This window comes from Lytechinus variegatus, chromosome 2 (genome assembly GCF_018143015.1).
Source record: "Lytechinus variegatus isolate NC3 chromosome 2, Lvar_3.0, whole genome shotgun sequence".
Lineage (NCBI taxonomy): Eukaryota > Metazoa > Echinodermata > Echinoidea > Temnopleuroida > Toxopneustidae > Lytechinus > Lytechinus variegatus.
In genome coordinates this window covers 23881959-23903157 of record NC_054741.1, presented here as the reverse complement: position 1 = coordinate 23903157, position 21199 = coordinate 23881959, and the positions used below count along the sequence as shown (strand labels likewise).

Here is a 21199-nt window from a genome sequence, read left to right as displayed (position 1 = left end):
CGGGCAAAATACTTGCGCGGCAGATTTATCGCGAAAAATATCAAGGGGGAGGGGGCTGAATCAGACCCAGTCTTCTTAGGGTTAAAAGGGAACAATCACTTGATGTAGGCCCGAGTCATGAAAAAGGAGCATGATTATGTCACTACATAAAACAATAATAACTCGAAGTGCGAGGAAATATATTTGGTGTATATTGACTTGAAAACGGAATGTTTTAGTACAGCATGATTATAATGATCAAGATAATAGAGTTATGAACAAGAATATTTCATTCGTGTAAGAAACAATGTCTTAATAGACTGTATAGTTTTCTCTATACAAAATTTGCTCATTATGTATTTAAAAAAAAAGATTTATGCAAAACCGTTCATTTTTGTAATACATTTTGTAGGACTTTGTATAATGAACTGAATGAATTCATACGATAAACAACGTTAACTCCCTCTCGAGTCGGTTTCGACGGTGACCCGTCTGTGTCGTACACGCTCAGCTTTAGAAATTCTCCGGACAGAAAATCGATATGATTATGATTTCATCGTGAACAGATTACATTCTCTTTCAAACGTTTCGTTCAAGACCAGTAGACACACACATTGAGCATGGTGAGTGCGATGCGTCATGTAGTAGGCTCGGAGTAGGTTTATTACAGACATTATACCATATAGGCATTTTAAGCGTGGTATCAACAACGTAGACTTGACCTTTGAATCTTCAATAATCACAAGGTTTAAAAGACGGACCGAACGATTCCAGCAAATATGGCGACTGCCGACTTCATAACGCAAAATCTTGGAACTCTGCTCGTCTTCGTAACCACCTTCGTCCTCGTCGTGACTTTCCTCAAGAAAAGATCTCTTGCAGGCTTCAATATCCCAAAGGGACCAGCGGCGATACCCTTTTTCGGAAACACACTGTCTCTGAAAGAACACGATGGACTCCTTCGTCAGTTGCTCCAGCTGGGAAAGGAGCATGGATGCATCTACTCTCTGTATGTCGGTGGGAAATTGATGGTGGTCGTCAACGGGTTGGACGCTGTGAAAGAGCTCACCACCAGAACGGGATACGACTTCGGCGATAGGAATGAGAGTGTCGTTTTTCTATCCTACAACCCCAATAGACTAGGTATGTTTCGAAGTTCCCTGTCCGTTTGGTTTTCTGAATATGATAATAATAAATGATAATGTGACTTGTAAAGCGCCAAATCCACTCTGTAGAGTGCTCAAGGCGCATGAAGAGCAAGGAGTTAAACGAGTTTCTGAAGATTTTTAAAAGCCTCGACACGGGGTGCATTTCTTATGTCTTCAGGAAGGCTATTCCACTAGTGGGGCACGCATAATCAAATGATCAAATGTTATTGTTCAATTGGACTTAAAGGGGAAGTTCACCCTGACAAAAAGTTTATTGTAAAAATAGCACAAAAAATAATAAAAAATATTGCCGAAGTTTTGAGAAAAAATTCATCAAATAATTAAAAAGTTATTAGAATTTCAATTATTTGATTTGTGACGTCATATGCGAGCAGCAATCCTACAAAGCGAATGGTAAAAAATCAATGAAATGTCATTTTCTCAAAAAATTGAAAATGGTTTTCACTGTACCTTATGTATATCAATAGACAAATCATTTCACACCCGATCATGAATAGAAAACAAAACCAAGTCATCAGGAACCATACAAAATTTGGAATTCATGCAATTTATATTACATAACACATGGGACAGCTGCTCGTTTATGACGTCACAAATCCAAAACTTTGAACTCTATAATAACTTTCTTACTCTTTAACGGATTTTCCTCAAACCTTCACCAATATTTTTTACTATTTTTTCTGCTTTTTACAGCAAAGTTTTCTTCAGGGTGAACTTCCCCTTTAATTGTCTTGACCGGGGTTGGACCCTGTGTCAGTGAAGAAAAGGCCTACACGCATCCACACCCATCTCCGACACCTATCATTTGATACACCCCATCAGATCCCCTAACCCGTCTCTGCCTCTAACGAGTGCCAAGCGACATTTCACGATGTCTAGTCTTACGTAATAATTCTAAAAATTGATCACGTGATAAGAGGTAAACAATTAACGTACCAGCTGACATGACGTCATTCAGATCGACGTCAGACTTCTTTTATTGAACAGACAAACAAAAGGTTTCTCGTCACAGAAAATGGCGACGATTGAGTTTATCACGGAGAATATTGGCTCGTTCCTTGTCTTCGTAATCACCTTCATCATACTCTTTACTATCTTGAAGAGCAAGCTTTCCTTTAACATTCCCAAAGGACCAACGGCACTTCCCATCTTGGGCAATATACTTTCGCTGAAACAGCACGATGAACTTTTGAAATTGATTTTGGATTGGTGCAAAGAATATGGTTCTATTTATTCACTTTATTTCGGTAGAAGGCTGTTTGTGGTGGTGAATGGTTTGGACGCGATTAAAGAAATAACGACTAAGACAGGATTGGACTTCGCTGACCGAAATGATTCTGTTGCCATTCGCGACATAAACCCAAATCGAAGAGGTATTTTTCGGCCATCATCATTTTTATTATCATTCTGGGTTACGTCCTGAAAGTATTTCATCCAGAAGATTAAGCGGGGGGGGGGGGGGGTGGAGCGTGCATAAGAAAGTTGGCAACTTCACATTGATATAGGTTAATTGATGTTGGTTAATTCTTTTTAAAAGGTCAAGTCCACTCCAGAAAAAAGTTTTTTTGAATAGAGAAAAATCAGACAAGCGTATTGCTGAAATTTCATCAAAATCGGATGTAAAATAAGAAAGATATGATTTTTTTTTAAAGTGTCACAAAAACAGTGATATGCACAATTTAGTCACATGCAAATGAGAGAACTGATGATGTCCCTCACTCACTATTTCTTTTTTTTATTGTGAGAATTATTTCAATATTTCATTTTTTACAGATTTGACAATAAGGACAACCTTACTGAACCATAAAATGCTAAACAATGGTAATTCCACATGTTCAGGGAGAATAAAATTTTGTTTCACAGGACAATGGGGGAAAATGAGAATATTTTTATATAATAAAATACAAAAGAAATAGTGAGTGATGTCATCAGTTCCCTCATTTCCATACCAACCGGTATGTACATATTATAACTTTAATCAAGCTAAACTTTAAAATGTCATAACTTTCTTATTTTACATCCGATTTCAATGAAGTTTTCAGCGTTGCTTGTTGGATTTTTTTTCTTTTTATTCAAATCAACTTTTTGTTAGGATGGACTTTAAAATAATTGGGGTGTCGCTCATTGGCAAATTATGGGTGAATATTTGGGCTATAGAGGATGAAGAGGGAGAGACGCATGGTATATTCCTTCATCTTCTTTGTGGCATGATTTTTTTTTCCTGTTCAAAATCTTACATTTATCATTGTGTTTCATAATCCGACATTTGGATACAAAGTTAAAGCCATTATCAGGATGGTCACAAGGAAGTGATACCCCATTATGACCATGCAGTGTCCGATATATACCACCTCAGAAATGTTCATTGATTATGTATTTTGCAACCCTAAATGGCGTACACAAATTGTTGTCTTTGTGGTGATTTGGTGAATGGGGCTGGATTAGATCACGGTTATTCGAAGACGTCGATGGCGCCATGACGGAGGCATAACATGAAGAAGGATGAAAGTTTGTTTTGTTGCATGTACTAGTCTTTTAATTCGGGAAGCGTTATGAATACTAAACCCAGAAGAGTCTAAACTGCCAATCACTAAATCGATTTATGAAATGTTAATTGAACCCAGCATAGGCCCGTATTCTGAAGTCGGGTTTAACTTAGACCATGGTCTAACTCTGTGCTAAAATTATGGGAAGCCAAAAGTGTCAAAATTTTTATTAAGTTGTATGTTTCGTATGTTGAATGTGCTCTTTCCTGATCCATCAATAGTGAAGACAATCATCTATTTATACTTCCAACACAATTATGGATGATTTGAGAGCCAAATGAGGTGAAATATTATATCTCTACTGGTAGTGATTTATGTAGCAAATTGGCTATCCATACTTAAACCACAACTTTAAACCTCAGTTTAAAGGTATTCTTTAACTTTGTGAAACCCGACTTCAGAATACGGGCCACAGTGTTTATTTGACTATACTCTATACATGTTTTACACTCGTGACGTCACCAAGCAGTACTGATTGACAGAGGGTTTTCAAAATCCCAAACTGACATCAGACATTTTTTTTTTTTTTATAAGTTAACTTGATAATGCGGGTAAGCATATTATCTTCCATTCCCCTGTACTACTTACCACCAGTAGATGTTTTTTATTGTTCCTTTTATGATTGAGGACATTACGACCGTCATTCACGAAAAGAAAAACAAAAGTTTTAAATTCAATTAGTGCATTTATTGCTTTCTAATGTTGATTACTGGGTCAATAGATGAATATCGACACAGCGCATGGTAAAGAACCGAGGTAAATACAAGACATTTTAGACATCGGGATAGGCGCGATCATGTAGAAAATTACGAATTTACCTATGGTCAGACAATACAATTTTTGCTGACTCACTATTGTCTACTAATAAAAAGAAGGTCCACAGAGGTTTCATGATCGACACGTAGGCTTCTATAAATAAAACTTGTTACTCTTTCGTACAGAGTCGATTTTTAGCTGCTGGGCAGATAAAAATGGTGTGTTTTTTATTTCTATTTCTATTATTTCTATTATTGTTTGTACTTTAGCTAATTGTAGTTCAAGTTAGTGGCGGCAAGCAAGGGGGGGGGGGGCCTTAAAAATCCAGTGTTCAAGTCAATATGCAAAAAATCTTCTTTTCGTGATTCGAGTTTTCATTAAACGCATCCTGCATGTTCATAATTACAAAAACTGTGCTGAAAGATTAAAACATTTCATTCAGCATTGAAACATTTCAGCTCAGGATACGCGCTCGTATCAATTTATTGTTGAGTTAGATGCCCTTTCTGTTCATGGTAATCATATCAGGATATTAATTTTTCAGCTTCAGCACGCTTTGCGCTTGATTTGGTAAGATATCATCCTCACGAGTATGCAAACAGTCCCCAACAGGGTCCTTTTTCAAGTCAGTAGGTCATAATTATAATAACAAATTTAGCTCGCGCTTCGTGCTTGATTTTTCGAAACAGGCAAACAAATTTGTGTCAATTGATTCAAGTTCAAGAATATTCGCGCATAGTGTTATTTATATGTATCGGGTAAGCGCAGCACACATCCTGACTCCGAAAATATAATGGTGCAGTACCACCCCATGAAACCGACTAAAGAATGACCGATCTCCAATGACATACCATTGGTCGGTTTGGAATCGATTTCGATGGTGTGACTGGATCATAAGGCTACAGGTGCATAGCCCAGTTGATGACTATACGTGGTTGAAATGACGTTGTTTGTCCATTTATGTTTGTCCCCACAACAGGTCTTTTCGACACGAGGGCTGATGAAGAATGGAAACGCCAAAGAAAATTTGCACACACCACCTTAAGAGGGATGGGTTTTGGCAAAGTATCCCTGGAACCCCTTATTCAAACAGAAGCCAGACATGCTATGGACTATTTCAAGGTCAGTAGTCATTTTGTCAATATGGAGTTTTCGCAACTAGTACTCAGATGCTTTCTGAAACGTTGAGAATCCATTGTCAAAAACCCTACATGTCAAAGCAGTTAAACAGCAGTGTAGTCCTGGGGGGTGTTTCACAAAGATATGACTTAGAGTCGTACTTAAATGCCGAGTTTCGTACGGTATGAAAGGCTTGATCGCAGCCGCTATTGGTCAGATCGTGCCATGAGGACGCGCACTACTTCGTATCTATCAATAAGATTGCGCGTTGCATATCGTGTACGCGTCGGCATTTAAGTGCGACTTAAGTCATACTTAAATCTTTGAGAAACACCCCATGGACTATTACAAATTTGCAATTTTTCGTCATCTCTGAATTTTTGGATAATCTGTTGTCCCGGTTCACCAATTTTCGACAAAGTCCATTGTTATTTGACGGTATTTTCAATGGGTCAGATGCATGAAAAATAAGCAGTTGCAGTTATTGCACTTAAAAATGAAGTGCTAATTTAGCACTTACAGTGCTTGTGTAGTGACTGCACTACAAGTGCTTATTTTCTAGATAAAAAATCAGCACTTGTAGTGCAGTCAATATACAAGCACTGTAAGTGCTAAATTAGCATTTCATGTTTTACAGTGTGGTAGCCAAGTACAAGATCATGACTTAGCAATTGCTTTATTTCCTATGCATAATTCCATATGAAAGAACTTTTTTTTCGTCCCTTCAGACATGTCAGAGAGCAATTGCTAGCTGTTTGAACAATAAACAATAGCCATGTCACGCTGGTGCGAGGAACAAATAAAGGCGGGGCTCGAATGCAGAAGTGGGGCAGTGCCAACTAACGCATCTCTCATGTACTAAGATATTTTCTTTGGACGTGGTGTCAGACTACCTTTAACTTGTCTTTTTATCATATTTATACAGTTGGTATTCAGTATGCACTTACTAGTAAGAGACACCTTGGGGTTCTCTCTCAGGTGCATAATCATAATGATTATAAAACACCCTGCAAGCAAACGCGCAAGAAGATGCGCTGATGGAGCTTGACAAAAACCCAAACAAACGTTTAAAGGATCAAGCTACATGTTCGCTTTATGTATAAGCTTGATAGCAAAGGCTTAATCGTTCAAGCAAATTCTAGCGGGCAGTTAGCTATTGCTTGAGCTTTCTAGTGAAAGCATTTGCTCGCTCATTTTTATACATACACAATCACGCAAAAGCCTTTCTAAAGCATTTGAATCTTATATGCATCTGACCCAATTGATTACAATGTCGTAGAATCCGTCCATGTTGGGATTGGGAAAACTCGTTAATATAGGCAGATAGGTGAATCGTAATGAAGGCCAGAAGTTCGGTCTTACAACGATTGTTTCAAATCGATGTTTCCTGTGTATTTTTTTAACCCCGTATTGGGCTATTTTAACACAACATTGTGTAAAAGTTACAAAATATTGGGTATCCTTTTACCCAACAAACATGCAGGTCCCCATTTTACTCTATATTGGGTCAATCTTTTTTTTAGAGTGTAGGCCCCACTTCCCGCCAATTTATGAATAACGGGTCCCAAAGAAGAAGGAGAAGGGAAAAGGAAAAGGAGAAGAAGAATAAGTGGACCTGTATTTTTTTTCTTCCATCTACCTCTTAACCGTGTTTATACTTGTAAAGCAAAGTGAAGACGTCCCCCAGGAGACGTCCCTGATCCCAGCGTCACCTTTAAGGTCCACCTCAATCATAAATCTGAGTTTTTTTTATTCATAACATTGAAGGCTTTAAAACTTGAAACGAAATACAAAATTGTATTTTCTGGTAGTTATTTGAAACTTGTTTCAAAATATTAGGAAGAAAAGTACAAAAATACGCCATTCTCTTAAAATTTCCCCTCCACGTCATTTCGTCCATCGGGATAATCGCCCCACTTAATGATAAATCTCTTCTCACTCGTTAAACTTAATGAGAATTTCGATGATTAATTTAAACGTGGGTGAATTCTTATGATTGTTGCATATGATATGTGATTTTTAAGATTAAAAATTCAAGATTATCAAGATAAATATATGACCGAAATGCCACTCATTGAAAGTTGGTTCTGTTGTACGCCCTTATCAAACTGCGTTCTATTAGGAAGATATCCTTTGGAAAGGTTCACATTCACATCTTTACCTTTATAGCATCTGAAACAAGATGAATCTTTCACAGAGTACACCATGCGTAATTCAGCATGTACAGTGTACTGGTCATGTTGCTCATTTATTTTTAAAATCCTTTACCATTTTAACCTCGACAGTCCAAATTCGGATCCAAGCTGGACCCAAGCATCGCATTCGGTGTTACCTCATCCAACGTCATCAACAAACTTGTGTTCAATCACCGGAATGACCACGGATCAGAGAGCGGGGACGAATTGATGAGGAATGTACGAGACCTGATGGTGGCTGACGAAGGTGCCTTGCTTACTCTCTTTCCTTTCCTTTGGCCCGTACTCAGGTACGCATCGAAGTGGAGGAGACTCGACAATGCATGGAGAAAAATCAAGGTATTTTTCAACCAGCAGATCGACATACGGGAGAAACGAATGGATGCGTGTGAAGGTATGTATATGATTTTATATGTCACTTATAACGATTTAGATAGTTCCAGAGTCAGATTGATTCGCAAATCAGTCCGTTGGGGACACATCAGAACTTATTTCAGATCACTTCTTTTTTACCCGGATCAGAGTGTGACCCAAACGATCTGACCAGGAATTTTGAAGCCAAAGATGGTTCAGCTTAGAGTCCCTTACAATTGCATCGGTACGGCTCCATATGGAATGTGATTTGTATTCGTCCCTCTGGCGTAGACCCTTTGCCCATATTCTCATTTTGTGTGCTTCAAACCCCTTACACCCCCTTACCAAGATTCACATATTTTTTTCTACGAATTTACAGGAACACTAAGAAAATTATGTTTGATTGAGATTTTTTTCTTCATTGAGATCCCTAATACATTAACTTAAGTAAATACAGCAATTAAAGCCGTACCGGATATGTAATCGTGATTTCACATGCCTAGTTTTTCAGCTCCCCTCCCCCTTAAAACTTACCCCAATACCATCTTCGATTTATGGACATCTTGATCGCATACACATCTAGGTGAACTGGTGGCCAGCGATTTTCTGGACGCTTACCTCATCCAACGTCGTTCGGAGCCAAATAATTATTCACTGGATTCACTGGATCTGGTGCTGGTTGATCTGTTTTTGGCGGGAACTGACACCGTATCAACCACCATGACATGGGCAGTGATCTACCTTGCTAATAATCCAGAGATCCAGCAGAAAATCCACGACGAGATTATTAATGTGAGTAGCATTTACATTTCACAACTATGCCAGATATTGAAGCTCTTTTGGATTTATGAGTCTAGTGGTAATTGGTATCGTTGACACCATTAAAGTGTTGATACCGGATATGATCATGGAGATTAATAAAGGAAAGATGTATACGTCGGGAAAGTAGGGGCCTATCTTCGTCACTGAGCCATGATGAGTATATAAGAAATTAAATTTTTAAAATAGAAATACTGAGCGCACGAGATGCGTTTATGCGTTGATGGGAAGCTTGATAAATAAACCTCGTTTCATTCTATAGTTACCATAGTAGCGCTTTTCTGCTAATCAAATCAAGGAAGGTTGTCGGATCTGACAACCTGTCGGATGACAAAATTTTGATGTCCTGCTCTAGCTCCTTGAGAGCTTTTTGTCAACAATATTGTCTAACAAGTTGCTGGGAGCCCGTTGTCGAAAGAAATGCAATGAAATACATCTCTCTATAAAGTCATACCTAACTCATTTTCAACCAAACAAAAACGCATATTCGGTTCTTGTTCTTGACTTTTTGGTCTGCGTTTGCATGTAAACGCAGGTCTTCTACATTCAATTTTCTTGGATTTTGACTGATACTGTTACTATGGTAACTTTTATCCCACAAGTTCCCCCAGTATCTTATCTGGGCATTGGTTCGTCAAAGTTCTCTGCACTTATTAAACTGCACTGAAAGAAACATCGTCAATGCTGATATTGTCATAAAACGATTGATCCGACTTGAGTTTGCCTTATGCATATCGTAAACGTATAGAGAGAGATGAAGGCCTATTTGACTTACATTCGAACGGAAATAAAATAGTGTTTAATAATAATTTTATTATGTCATTTTAGTATGTTTTTATGATTATGGAGAATTACGGAGATAATAAGTTTCTAAGCACAGACACTGTTTTATAGTCTTAAACTGACACAACAAATAAGAGGATTTTTCTTTAGATGTCCTCTAAAGTTCTCTTTCGACCTATCGATAGACTTACCTCCCAATCATCTTACTTTCTCTCTGATAGGAAATAGGCCTCAAAGAAGTGTCCTTGTCTCATCGATCTGGTTTAAACTACACCCAGGCAGCCCTGATAGAGGTCCAACGTTTGGCGACCGTAGCACCCCTTGTACCTCGCGAGGCAGCCAGGGATGCTGATCTTTGCGGTCACAGGCTTCCCAAAGGAACCGCACTACTCATCAATCTCTGGTGAGAAATGGTGCATTCGCCGATTCAGGGGGAGGGCGCCCTAGATGGTATAGATATAGTAATGGGTTTACTCTAGAAGAGAATGTCTAAGGTCACAACCGTAAATCTTAGATTTTTTTCGGGGTGATCAGAATGTATATCTCTCTCATAAACTCCTTAAGGGGCGGGTGTGATCTGGTTTTAACATGAACAACATAACGGCATTACATTTTGTTAAATTAGGTGGAACGATTGTTTAGGTTTGTTCTTGGAGAGCAAATCAACGCTAAAAAAAGACTAAACTGTTTGACGCCTACAATTACTGAAGTCATATTCTCTCCTAATTCAACCAAACTTGGACCACATGCAGCCCGCCATGGTCTAAAAGAATGCGTTATCGGATGATTAACGCTTAAGTCGTGTGATTAACAATGCTAATAATGCAAATATGCTCATTACTTTTTTTTTTGCAAAAGTGTGAAAGAATTGCATCAGCCCCGATTGGTTTTCGGATTAAAAGCACATTATAACAAGGAATTTCGACATACTCATGATGTCTACAATGACAACTATCATTATTACTTGATAATGGTTTTGCCATCAATTGCAACTACCATAGCAATATACACCTGCTTATTTTAATTCTCTATAGGTCTCTGCATCACGACCCAGACGTGTGGAAGGATCCCAGTCAGTTTAATCCTGACAGGTTCCTCAATAATGACGGTACACTTGTCAAGCAACCAGACAATTTTCTGCCATTCTCAGCCGGTATGTATTACCACTTTAATGCACTTCTCTTTTTATCAGATAATGTTAATTGTACAAGGCATACATAAGTATTGTAGCTTCTTTTTTTACAAGAGCAACGGTCTGTCTTGTTCACAGAAACAACTACATTGTCTATTTGTTCTGAATAGGCACATTGACAAAAAACTGTTTAGCTGAAACGTGCTCCCGCATGCGGGAAAGTGATTTCATCGATAATGCCGGGATCACACCGTTATTCTAGCTATCTAAATTTTGGATAGTCTAGAACGTCGGATTTACACCATTTTATTTGGTTTAGATTCTAGACTTTTCCGGACTTTTTGCATTTACTACGGAAACACTCAACAACGCACCGATTCCTTTGAAAATGCAAGTCAAATCACAATGGAGAGATGAGAGGCTTTCAGTGTCGGAAGTTGGTGGACCGGGACAGCATCGGAATCTCTTGGCTCTAGACATATTTGCAAATGTTCGCGCGTTGTAAATCTTCGAATGATCTGCTGTTCCAGTCCATCAAATTTCGACCAAAGCCTCTCAGCTCTCCACTGTGATGTTAAATGCATTTTCAAAGAAATCGATGCGTTATAGAGAGTTTTTCGTAGTAAATGCGAAAACTACCTATTATCTCTCTCTCTCACACCCCTGTTAATTGCAAGCAAAAGATGACGTTGTCTCCGAATCGCTGTCCGATTCCAGTTAAGAGATTATTTTGTCTTCTGCAGCTTACAGACAGTGAGGGAAGAGATAGATAGACCTATCAGGCCAGAATTAGGACTTGCATAATTTTCAGGAGTTTCCATAGATGGAACCCCCGGCGTGAGAGCAGTTTTGAATTCATTGAATAGGTCTCAAATATCCATCTTTGTTTTGAACTTCATTTTGGTTCTTGTTTTTTTTTAAATCTTTTTAGGAAAACGCATGTGTATGGGAGACCAATTAGCCAAGATGGAACTGTTTATTTTCTTCACTTCGATGGTTCAGCAGATCAAGTTCACCATTCCTTCCGGGGATGGTCCGCTTCCAATGGATGGTCTCTTGGACCTGGCACGCAAGCCCAAACCATTCCAGGTCCAGGTCTCGGCATGGTCTAACTAGATAACCATTCCCCGAGGATTGTCCACTTCCAATCGATGTCTCAAAATTAGAACGCGGCAGTCAAGCCCAACGCATTCCTGGTCGGATTTCGAGAACTTACCAAAGATCTAGAACTACGTGTATATTATTCAAAAGGTGTCTAAAATTCCAGAAGGCAGTCAAAGGCATTTTAATCTAGAGATTTCTAATGCGTCAGTGAAATTATCAAAGGCGCTTGAATTGCATTCTTTGAAACATTTGTTACTTTCTTAAGTGCACCATTCTCATTTAAATCACATTGATGTCTGTGAATATTCCTTCTCAAATTGAAGGCGAGGACAAACTGGCTTGGGCGTATAATCATCATAATCAGTGATAGTGAACTTGGTTAGGATAGGCGTATTACCTTCTACGGTCGAAGGCGATTAATTGCGCAGCCTTTAGATTAATACCTCTTACTGTCTTAAAAATGTGAATTATTTTCTTATAAATTTCCAATAGATCCTTTACTACTCGAAGTTTCCAAGTTATATTAACGAATGGTTACGAAAAATTATTGTAGATAGAGTGCACTGTTTTGGTTCCATGACATTAATCTGCTCCGGCGACAATTGCTCCGACAGAAAATTTGCACGTTAAGCCAAACATAAAAACTAACTTCCAAAACTAATTAAACCCTAATACATTATTCTGAATATTCTGATTTTTTTTTTACAATCGTTACTCTAATCTTTTGCCCCTGAGATATCAAGACTGGAGCAATTGTCGCAGGAGCAAATGTCGTATTTCCATATATAGAGACGTATGTATCTGTTCTGCCATTTGTTACACCTTTTCCCCAAAATGTTTTGATATGAAAACTTGTACATGAACTTTGATACTTGAATATATATAGTTATGAAATACACTCTCCCTCTTACCGCGAAGAATAATTGTCCACGCATGATATCTGATACGTGTGATAATAATCGTTTTTAATAGAACTACTGGCATAATACAAATTTACTAATAAACGATTTGCAGTGACTGTATCATAAAGTATTATTATGTGGTGTCAGATGATATATCATTTTTTGTAAAATGACTTGATTATAAAGATTGTAATCGTTCAAGTACATGTGATTAAAATACTGTTTTATTATATTTATGTCGTCGCAAATGCATAATAATAATATGTAAAGAAATTTAGAAAGATAGCTTCATATCGTAATATAAGATACCCAAAACCTTAATGAATATTTTTTTAGGAGATTAGAAGTGCATACGCACGAAAATGGTTGAGAGGTCGAGACAGAGAGACGAAAAAACATATGGATGAAGATACAGAGAGACAGAAAGACATAGAGGGGATGGATACAGGGAAAAACATTATGGTACTCGATAATATTTACATGGGAAGGGCAAATCCTCAGGAGCGGTGGAGTGATATCGAACGGGGAGGGGGGGGGGGGGTGGGCACAGGGGAAATGGCACTTTCTCATTTGTAACCCGCACTATCTTAAATTAAAGAAATACAGCATAATATTTACCCCACTCTAAATGACAGGACGCATAAGCGTTCAAATTAAATGAGAACTGTAGCTTGTTGATTTCCGACCAGGGTCAGATTTTTCAGAAGGGGGGGGGGGGAGGCGTTGAGCCTCCAAATGGATAGGCCTTCATGTACTTATATGTCAAAGAGAGAATAAGGTACAACCATTTTTCACAACAGATGAACTGCCTGAAGTAGCTGTGCATTATGTGGTAATATAAGTTGAGCAAAACATTTTGAAAGGAATTTATGATTATTAAATGTACACAATAAGCTGTAAATTCCGCGAGCGAGTGAAACAAAAAATAAATACGAAGAACTTATTTTATGGTCTAATTCTGGTGCTAATTACACTTCTGAATTTCTGTAGTGTGGTAGAAAATAAAATGTATAGAAAGATTTCCCTCTTGAAATGATTTTTGCTATGATAATGGCCTACTATGGTATATATTCAGAGTTGTTTCAGGTCTCCTTTTCGTTGCAACATTCAATTTCATGCCTCCTTACAGCAACTATAAGATCAATGAATTCCTGCCCGAGGGCGTCACATAGGGCTTTATCTTGGACCAAAGCAGCGATTCCTATATCACAGGGAATTTTGGTTGCATTGTTTGGCATGTCCTTATGAGCGTTTCCCTTGCATTCCTCTGGTAGAGGTAGCTTGTTCATAATGCCATCGAGTCCCGCAGCTATGGTACCGGCAAGCATGATATACGGATCCGCATCAATTCTTCCAATCCGGTTCTCTACATAGGATCCATTTGGTCCATCAGCGTTCTTGACGCGGAAAGTAACCGATCGGTTATGCCTGCCCCAGCTAACGTATGACGGTTCACACCTGTCAGGGTTGTCATAATCAGCAAACATCTTGATTCCGCTGACGGTTGGAGCCAGGAGCGGAGTCAGCCCTCGGGAATGGGCAAGGAGACCAGCAATCCAATGCTTACCCACGTCAGTTAGATCACCCGTTGCCACGTTGGACACCACGTTGCCAGACTTGTCCCAAATGGAATGGTTGAAGTGGATTGTACATCCATTCCCTGTACCGCTGGGGTTTGGTATAAATTGCGCAATATAACCGTTGCAGAGGGCGATCTCTTTACATGCATTCTTGCACATGACGACGTCATCAGCGGTTTTTATTCCAAATGAAGGCTTCATGATTAGTTCAAGAGACCCAGGAAGGTGCTCAGCGTGAATTCCATCAACAGGGACTCCAGCCTGTTTCAAACATTCGAACAGCTTCTTGATGTAGTCATTGGCCTTTATCAATATCTTTGTGCTGCAGTAGATTCGTGTACCTTCCTCAAACAGATCTTGTCCTTGAGTGTCACAGAGTCGAAACTCCAATTCGCAGGCGCTCATCAATGAGAGTCCCAAACTCTTCAATCGTTGGAGTTGTTGGATCGCCTCATTCCTGGGATGCTCTACCACGAGGTCTTTCCTATTTATATGATAGAGTACCGTTGAGAACGTCGCTGTATCCTCAAGCCAGGGAATCATCCTAAAGGAACCAAGATCTGGAAGCGCACATACATCCGAGAACATATATTTAACCTTGAAAGCCGACTCATAAAAAATCCCTGAATGGCCAAGTATAATGCATGCAGGAGGGAAGGAAAATCCCCTCTCTAGTTTCGACCCCAGTTCCTTCAAAGAATGGACGGCTACCATCTTACAACACGCCATACCATTGATATCGGTGATTTCCACCCGGATCCATTTGATGCCTCTCTTCTTGACGTCATTCAAAACGCGCTTCAGTTCCTTTGGTCGGGAGACATTATCTGTTTATAGAAAGAGAAACATAGTCCATTATGATAACGAGTGTGCCAGTGATGGGGAGGAGGGCGACGACGACGGAGAAGGGGGGGGGGGGGCGATGAAAGTGATGATGATGTGATTATGATAATAATAATCAAGATCATGGCCCTGGAACCGATTCGCGAGAAAATATCACATTATGCTTGTTTGATTTTTTTTTTCTAATTTCATTCTAATAAACTTTTGTTGGGGTGAACTTCTGCTTTAATAAAAGGAATCCTTAATATATTTTGGTCTATAAGGCGGTGTTGCATGGGGAACATGCACACATCCCGTTAAATATGTTCGATGTTCGTATGTATCAATTAAAATTTTTTTTTAACCCATTTATATATCGTGACAAGGATACCTTCTTACTAAAACGTCCTTGCCATTTGCTACAGGCAATGAACGAAAAAAAATTTTGCAGTGAATCTGTGAGCAAGTACCTTCTGTTATCGTCGTCATGGTCAAGTGTTCTTGGCCTGTGGGTTGGATATCCTTTTCCGGCATGTCCGGAGGAATGAGTTGACAATTTAAGACCCATTTTTGTAGAAGCAAGCTGATCTGATGAGACAAAATAATGGAATACCAGATTATCAGATATATCACTTGCACACAATTGCACTTGAAGTGAAAGTTCACCCTGACCAAAAGTTGGTTTTAAAATAGTTTGTATTCAATATTCAATAATAGAGGAATCCATCAAAGACTAGAATTTATTTGAAATTCATTTTTGTGACGTCATATGCGAGCAGCTTCCCATGTATCATAAATTTTAAAAAAAATCAATGAAATGCCATTTTATAAAAAAAAATTGAAGATGTTTTTTTTTATTGTACCTCAGTATCAACAGACAAATTATTTCACATCCGCTCCCGAAAGAAGAAGTTTTTAGTCACCATGAACCATTAAAAAAAATGAAATTTATGCATTTTATATTGCATAACATTTTGGGCAGCTGCATTTATATAACGTCACAAATAAACAGAATTAATAACTTTCTTGATTGGATTTTCCTCAAACCTTCATCAATAGTTTTTTTTTGTTGTTGCTATATTTACAACAAATTCTTTGCCAGGGTGAACTACCCCTTTAACACATAATGGTCAAGTAAGTATTTTTAACAGAAAATGTAAAAACAAAAGTGATGCAAAGAGCGGAAGTTTTATACCCCACCAAAAAAAAAACATGCATCAGTGGCCGCAAAAGCGAGGGGGGGGGGGGTTCAGCCCCCACTTTTTCCCAAAACCATGGACAAAATCGTAAAAATGACCATATGATTGTGATTTTTTGCATGGTTAGCCCCCCCTCCCCAACTTTAAAAACCGTTCCGCGGCACATGTGCATGACGTTTTATTTCTCCTGCCCGTTCATCCTACGATTTATATACAGTAGTCATAGGCGGCGGAAGCGGGGGGGGGGGACGGGGGGACGTGTCCCCCCTAAATTTGTTGTTGATGACCTTTTTTTTTTTTTTTTTTTTTTTTTTTTGCTTTTGAATTTATTTCCCTACGTTCCCCTAATTATTTTGGTCGACTTTTTTTTTTTTTTGCTTGTCCCCTCCTAATATTTTTGGCTTCCTCCGCCAATGACAGTAGTACAACTCGTTTCAGCTTGTTCGTTCTTCGAATCATATAATTCGGTCCCTCGACTAACATAACTCGTTCTCTCGACTTATATTACTCGTTCCTTCTCCTTATATAACTCAACTTATCTCGTTCCTACGACATATATAGGTCGCCCCTCGACTAATAACTAGTTCCCTTAACTTATAGCCCATTCCGTAGACCATAACTCGTTCCTCGACTTCAATATAGCCTACCTAGTTCCTTCGACTTGCTCCCTCGACTCATACCTCATTCCTTCGACTGATTTCGTTTCCTCGCCTTAGATAACTCGTCCCCTCAAGCTTAAACTCATGTATGCGATATATAATTCGTTCCTTCGACTTATGTTGGTCCCTCTCTTCTTAAGTACCTCTTTCCACTAGCGTACCTATGGGGGGTGCAGACTGCCCCCTGACGAGTCACAACCCATGCAAGGGACGTATCCCCCTGACGAGTAAAAAACTGATCGCTGACGAGCCGCCAGTGGCCCCCTCCTTTGAATTTGAAGTTCTTTTCTTTTTTTTTGGCTCGTCAATTTTTTTTGAGATGCGAAATGTCCTTTATATCCTGTTGAGGACATATCTTTTATTTATTTTTATTTCATTTATTTATTTTTTGCTTGTAATTTTTATTTTGGTACGAAATCCTTTTTTTGTGGTTGAAGACCTTTTTTTTTGCTTGTCAATTTTTGGAGGACGATGTCGCCCCCTCCCCCTGTGGAAAATCCTAGGTACGCTACTGCCTCTTTCTTTCGTCTTATCTCGTTCACACGACTCTATAACTCGTTCCCTCCACTTATATTCCTAGACTTATACATTGTTCCTTCGACTTATAACTCTTTCCCTCGACTTGTAACTCTCATTATATATAACTCTTTTTTCGACTTATACCTCGTTTCCTCGACTTGTATCTAGATCTCTCGACTATTAAAATAACTAATTTCCATCACTCGTGGGAGTCAGTAAAAGGTATCATGCCCCTGAAGGGCTCCCTATATTTACCATATTTTTTAAGGGGGAAAAATGCCCGGGCCCAAAAAGTTTGTTCACGATATTTTAATATATTTCTGAAAATCTTCTCAAAAGCATTTGCCTTGAGCCATATAGAAAATGATATTTAACAAATATTCAACCAGAATATAAATTAAATTATAAACACATTTCTCAACCATGGACATGATAGAGTGGGCTAAAAAAACGTAAATTATATAATTGATATTTGTATGCGCCGGGTCATTAACACGTTCGATCTGCCTTCTTTATGTTCTCAGGTACGGCATGCAGGTCGCTTGTCTCTAATACCGTCAAATACTTATTACAAAGTCAATTTATGCATTTGATAAATGAATAGGAAGATATATCTTCTCACTGAAAAAAAATGAGGGAGCAGATTCGAACCCCAATAATATAGTGAAGTTTGATGAGCAATGGATCAATGATTACAGATAAGATAAATAGATAAATGGATTGTGCCTCGGAGTGAAAAACTGAAATGTACAGGTACTACAAATGAAAAGAATCACAAGATATTAATCAATGGATATCAACATATTCAGGAAGAGTGCACTTTTCAAAAGTGGTATAGTCGTTTGAGTTCATAATACACAGTTTAGCTCTGCCCAAATTCTTCTGGTTGTCTGTTCATGGGCATATATATATATTGTGTAAAGAAATGGATGAAGAGAACAATGTATATATATATATATATATATATATATATATATATATATGTATATATATATGTATATATATATATATATATATATATATATATATATATATATATATATATATATATATATATATATATATATATATACACACAGTGGCTGACCGTGACCCTGAGGAAACAAAGCATTGGAGGGGCACAGCATCGTTCACAAACAACACCGTGCCCCTCCAATGCTTTGTCTCCTCCGGGTCACGGTCCGCCACTGTATACCATACGGTAAAAATGTATACCAAAACAATAATTTATTCGATCTCCTCGGCCATTACTGCTTAAATGATTGAAGTGGAAAATTACTGTTAAAACGTTTAATTATAGTATATAATATTAAACGCATGCACCACCAGTCATTTCTACCATAATCAATTAAGCAGTGCATGTCCGAGAGATTGATTAAGTTATTGTTTTGGTACACTATTTTTAATACAATTTTACCGTATGGTTGGATAAGATTGAATAGAGATCGGGATAGAGGGGCACTGCACATTCTTTCATGATTCCAAAAATTACTCGGAATGTTTTACTCTCATGTCTTAATACATGAAATGGTCAAAAGTTTGAGCTCGTGACTCGAGCTCGCAACATTTCGCAAGAATGATCTTTTGGCAGTCATTAGCGTCATAATTGACCCCCCCCCAAAAAAAATCGAGTTTTACAAATATTTAAATTTTTCCAAACCGATCGCTCGCTTAACCAAAATATCATTCAGAAATCACTTCAAATTGGCTTTGCTCAACTTAATTACTGCAAAACACACAACTACTTCACGCAGATGATAATCTCATGGTGAAAATATCCGCTTGCACCAAAGTGCCCATTTTGAGATATAAGTGCCCTTTTTGGCTTTGCCCCCCTTAACGAAAATACGTTCTGCCGCTCATGTGATTAAACGCACACTTAATATTCATTTCATAATAAACATACATGTATCAGCCACAGTGACTTATATGCACGCTCATCTCTAGCATCGTAATAATAATCAAGAGGGAAGTATATGTAAAAGGCCTTAAATCAATTTTGTTCTCATACAAATATCATAACATACCGACTTCTGCATTTTTTTCATGTCATTTTTAACGTCCTTAAATCATTACTGTATGATAATGTCAGAAGAACTGTCTCGGTGACTTGAAAATTAGAATTTATGTGAAATTGAATTTGCCTTATGGGCTTATCACAAAGAGTGGGTTTACAGTTTGAGAGTTTCACTGGATTTGTTTTTTTTTTTCACAGGTATCGGTTATCTTCATTAATTTATGCCAGTTTATTATATTTTTTTTCGGAGGAATAAAGAAATATATGACTATTGATTTTGATCAAAATATGCAAGCTGTACACTATTAAAAAACGCTGTTTACTATGTGAATCGCACAGTAGGTTGGTGAAACATTTTAAACAAGTTTTTAAACTGCTAAACAACATTATCAATATAAGCATGTTTTTAAAGACTTGTTATTAAACACTTATTTAAACTGTTTAACCAACTACTGTGCGGTTCACAAAGTAAACAGCGTTGTTTAAATTATTTTTGAAAGTTTATTCATTATTTATTATCGTCAAACAAACATGTCAACGTATTCAAAAACACTTAGTTTCAAACAGAATTACCGTAGCACAAAATGAAATAAATACCTCGGAATGTCTCAGTTCAAATGCTTCAATACAATACTACGCAGGTGCAACGACTTCTCCTCGACACTCAGTAAAGCTCGACCACTCGAATTTGTCTACCTTGGCCCACCGTCAAGTGCATAGGAGAGGATGAGTTTCAACTTGCTAAATGATCGCTCACTTATTGATTTTTTATAGTCGTTGACTTGTGCAATAAGCCACGCAATATACAGAGCCAAATTAACATGATTGCGTCGCGAGCGCCCTCTTAATAACGAATACTTTTTAAAAGGAAAACTCCTCTCCGACCAATACTTGATTTGAATAAAACGAGAAAATCCAAAAAGCATAACACTGAAAATGTCATCGAAATTGGATGTTGAATACAAAAGTTATGACGTTTTTAAGTTTCACCTATTCACAAAACACATCCTGGGTTGGTAGGCCCTATGCAAATGAGGGGACTGATTAGAGTTTTATTCTGGGACTAATGAGAATCACCCACTCACTATATCTTTTGTATTGTATTATAAAATGAAATATTATAATTTTCTCCTCATCTTCATGCGAAACAAAGTTGTATTCCTCCATGAACCTGTGGTATTACCATTGTTATAACATTTAATGGTTCGGTAAAGTCAGTGTTCCTCGTTGTTTCAAATCGGCTCGCATATAGCGTCACAACTCAAATTATTGAAATTTTAACAATTTTTATATTATTTCATGGAGTTTCCTGAAACCTTCGCCAACATATATTTTATTGTTTTTCTCCTCTTTTTTTCAAAAACTTTTTGTCAGGGTAAACTTTGTGTCTTGAAGGGAGGGGGAGGTGATTGTACATGCCATCCCCCAGAAGTGGGGGAGTTACATGTAGGGCCGGGGTAACCCCCATCTCCCGAAGGGGGGGTATACGCCCGTGATTGTACTTTGGGGAGATTGAAGTTTAAAAAGAAAGTTTCGAAATACGTG

General features: G+C 38.1%; 2 protein-coding genes across 3 annotated transcripts; one reads left to right on the top strand and one right to left on the bottom strand.

Moving 5' to 3' along the window:
* Positions 1-468: 468 nt before the first annotated feature.
* On the top strand, positions 469-12650 carry LOC121407636 (cytochrome P450 2J6-like). Of its 2 annotated transcripts, none has more exons than XM_041598803.1 (7): positions 469-1122; positions 5430-5572; positions 7855-8158; positions 8702-8910; positions 9942-10123; positions 10755-10873; positions 11784-12650. In XM_041598803.1, exons 1-7 carry the CDS (start codon positions 759-761, stop codon positions 11966-11968), a joined length of 1506 nt encoding a protein of 501 aa, XP_041454737.1. In that variant the 5' UTR covers positions 469-758; the 3' UTR covers positions 11969-12650. The 2 variants fall into 2 exon arrangements, with proteins under 2 accessions (XP_041454737.1, XP_041454738.1); XM_041598804.1 differs by lacking the exon at positions 469-1122 and adding an exon at positions 2117-2521.
* A 795-nt stretch (positions 12651-13445) lies between these two features.
* On the bottom strand, positions 13446-20369 carry LOC121407637 (lengsin-like). Its single transcript, XM_041598805.1, has 3 exons — positions 20252-20369; positions 15731-15848; positions 13446-15265 (listed from the first exon to the last, which is right to left on the bottom strand). Exons 2-3 carry the CDS (start codon positions 15792-15794, stop codon positions 13941-13943), a joined length of 1389 nt encoding a protein of 462 aa, XP_041454739.1. The 5' UTR covers positions 15795-15848; positions 20252-20369; the 3' UTR covers positions 13446-13940.
* Between the last annotated feature and the right edge of the window lie 830 nt (positions 20370-21199).

Coding starts and splice junctions, on each gene's coding strand:
- LOC121407636 (XM_041598803.1), top strand. CDS start 759: ATGGCGACTGCCGACTTCATAACGCAAAATCTTGGAACTCTGCTCGTC. Junction 5,573..7,854: donor ATGCTATGGACTATTTCAAG/GTCAGTAGTCAT, acceptor TAACCTCGACAG/TCCAAATTCGGATCCAAGCT. Junction 10,874..11,783: donor TTTTCTGCCATTCTCAGCCG/GTATGTATTACC, acceptor AAATCTTTTTAG/GAAAACGCATGTGTATGGGA.
- LOC121407637 (XM_041598805.1), bottom strand. CDS start 15,794: ATGCCGGAAAAGGATATCCAACCCACAGGCCAAGAACACTTGACCATG. Junction 15,266..15,730: donor CATGACGACGATAACAGAAG/GTACTTGCTCAC, acceptor TTCTATAAACAG/ATAATGTCTCCCGACCAAAG.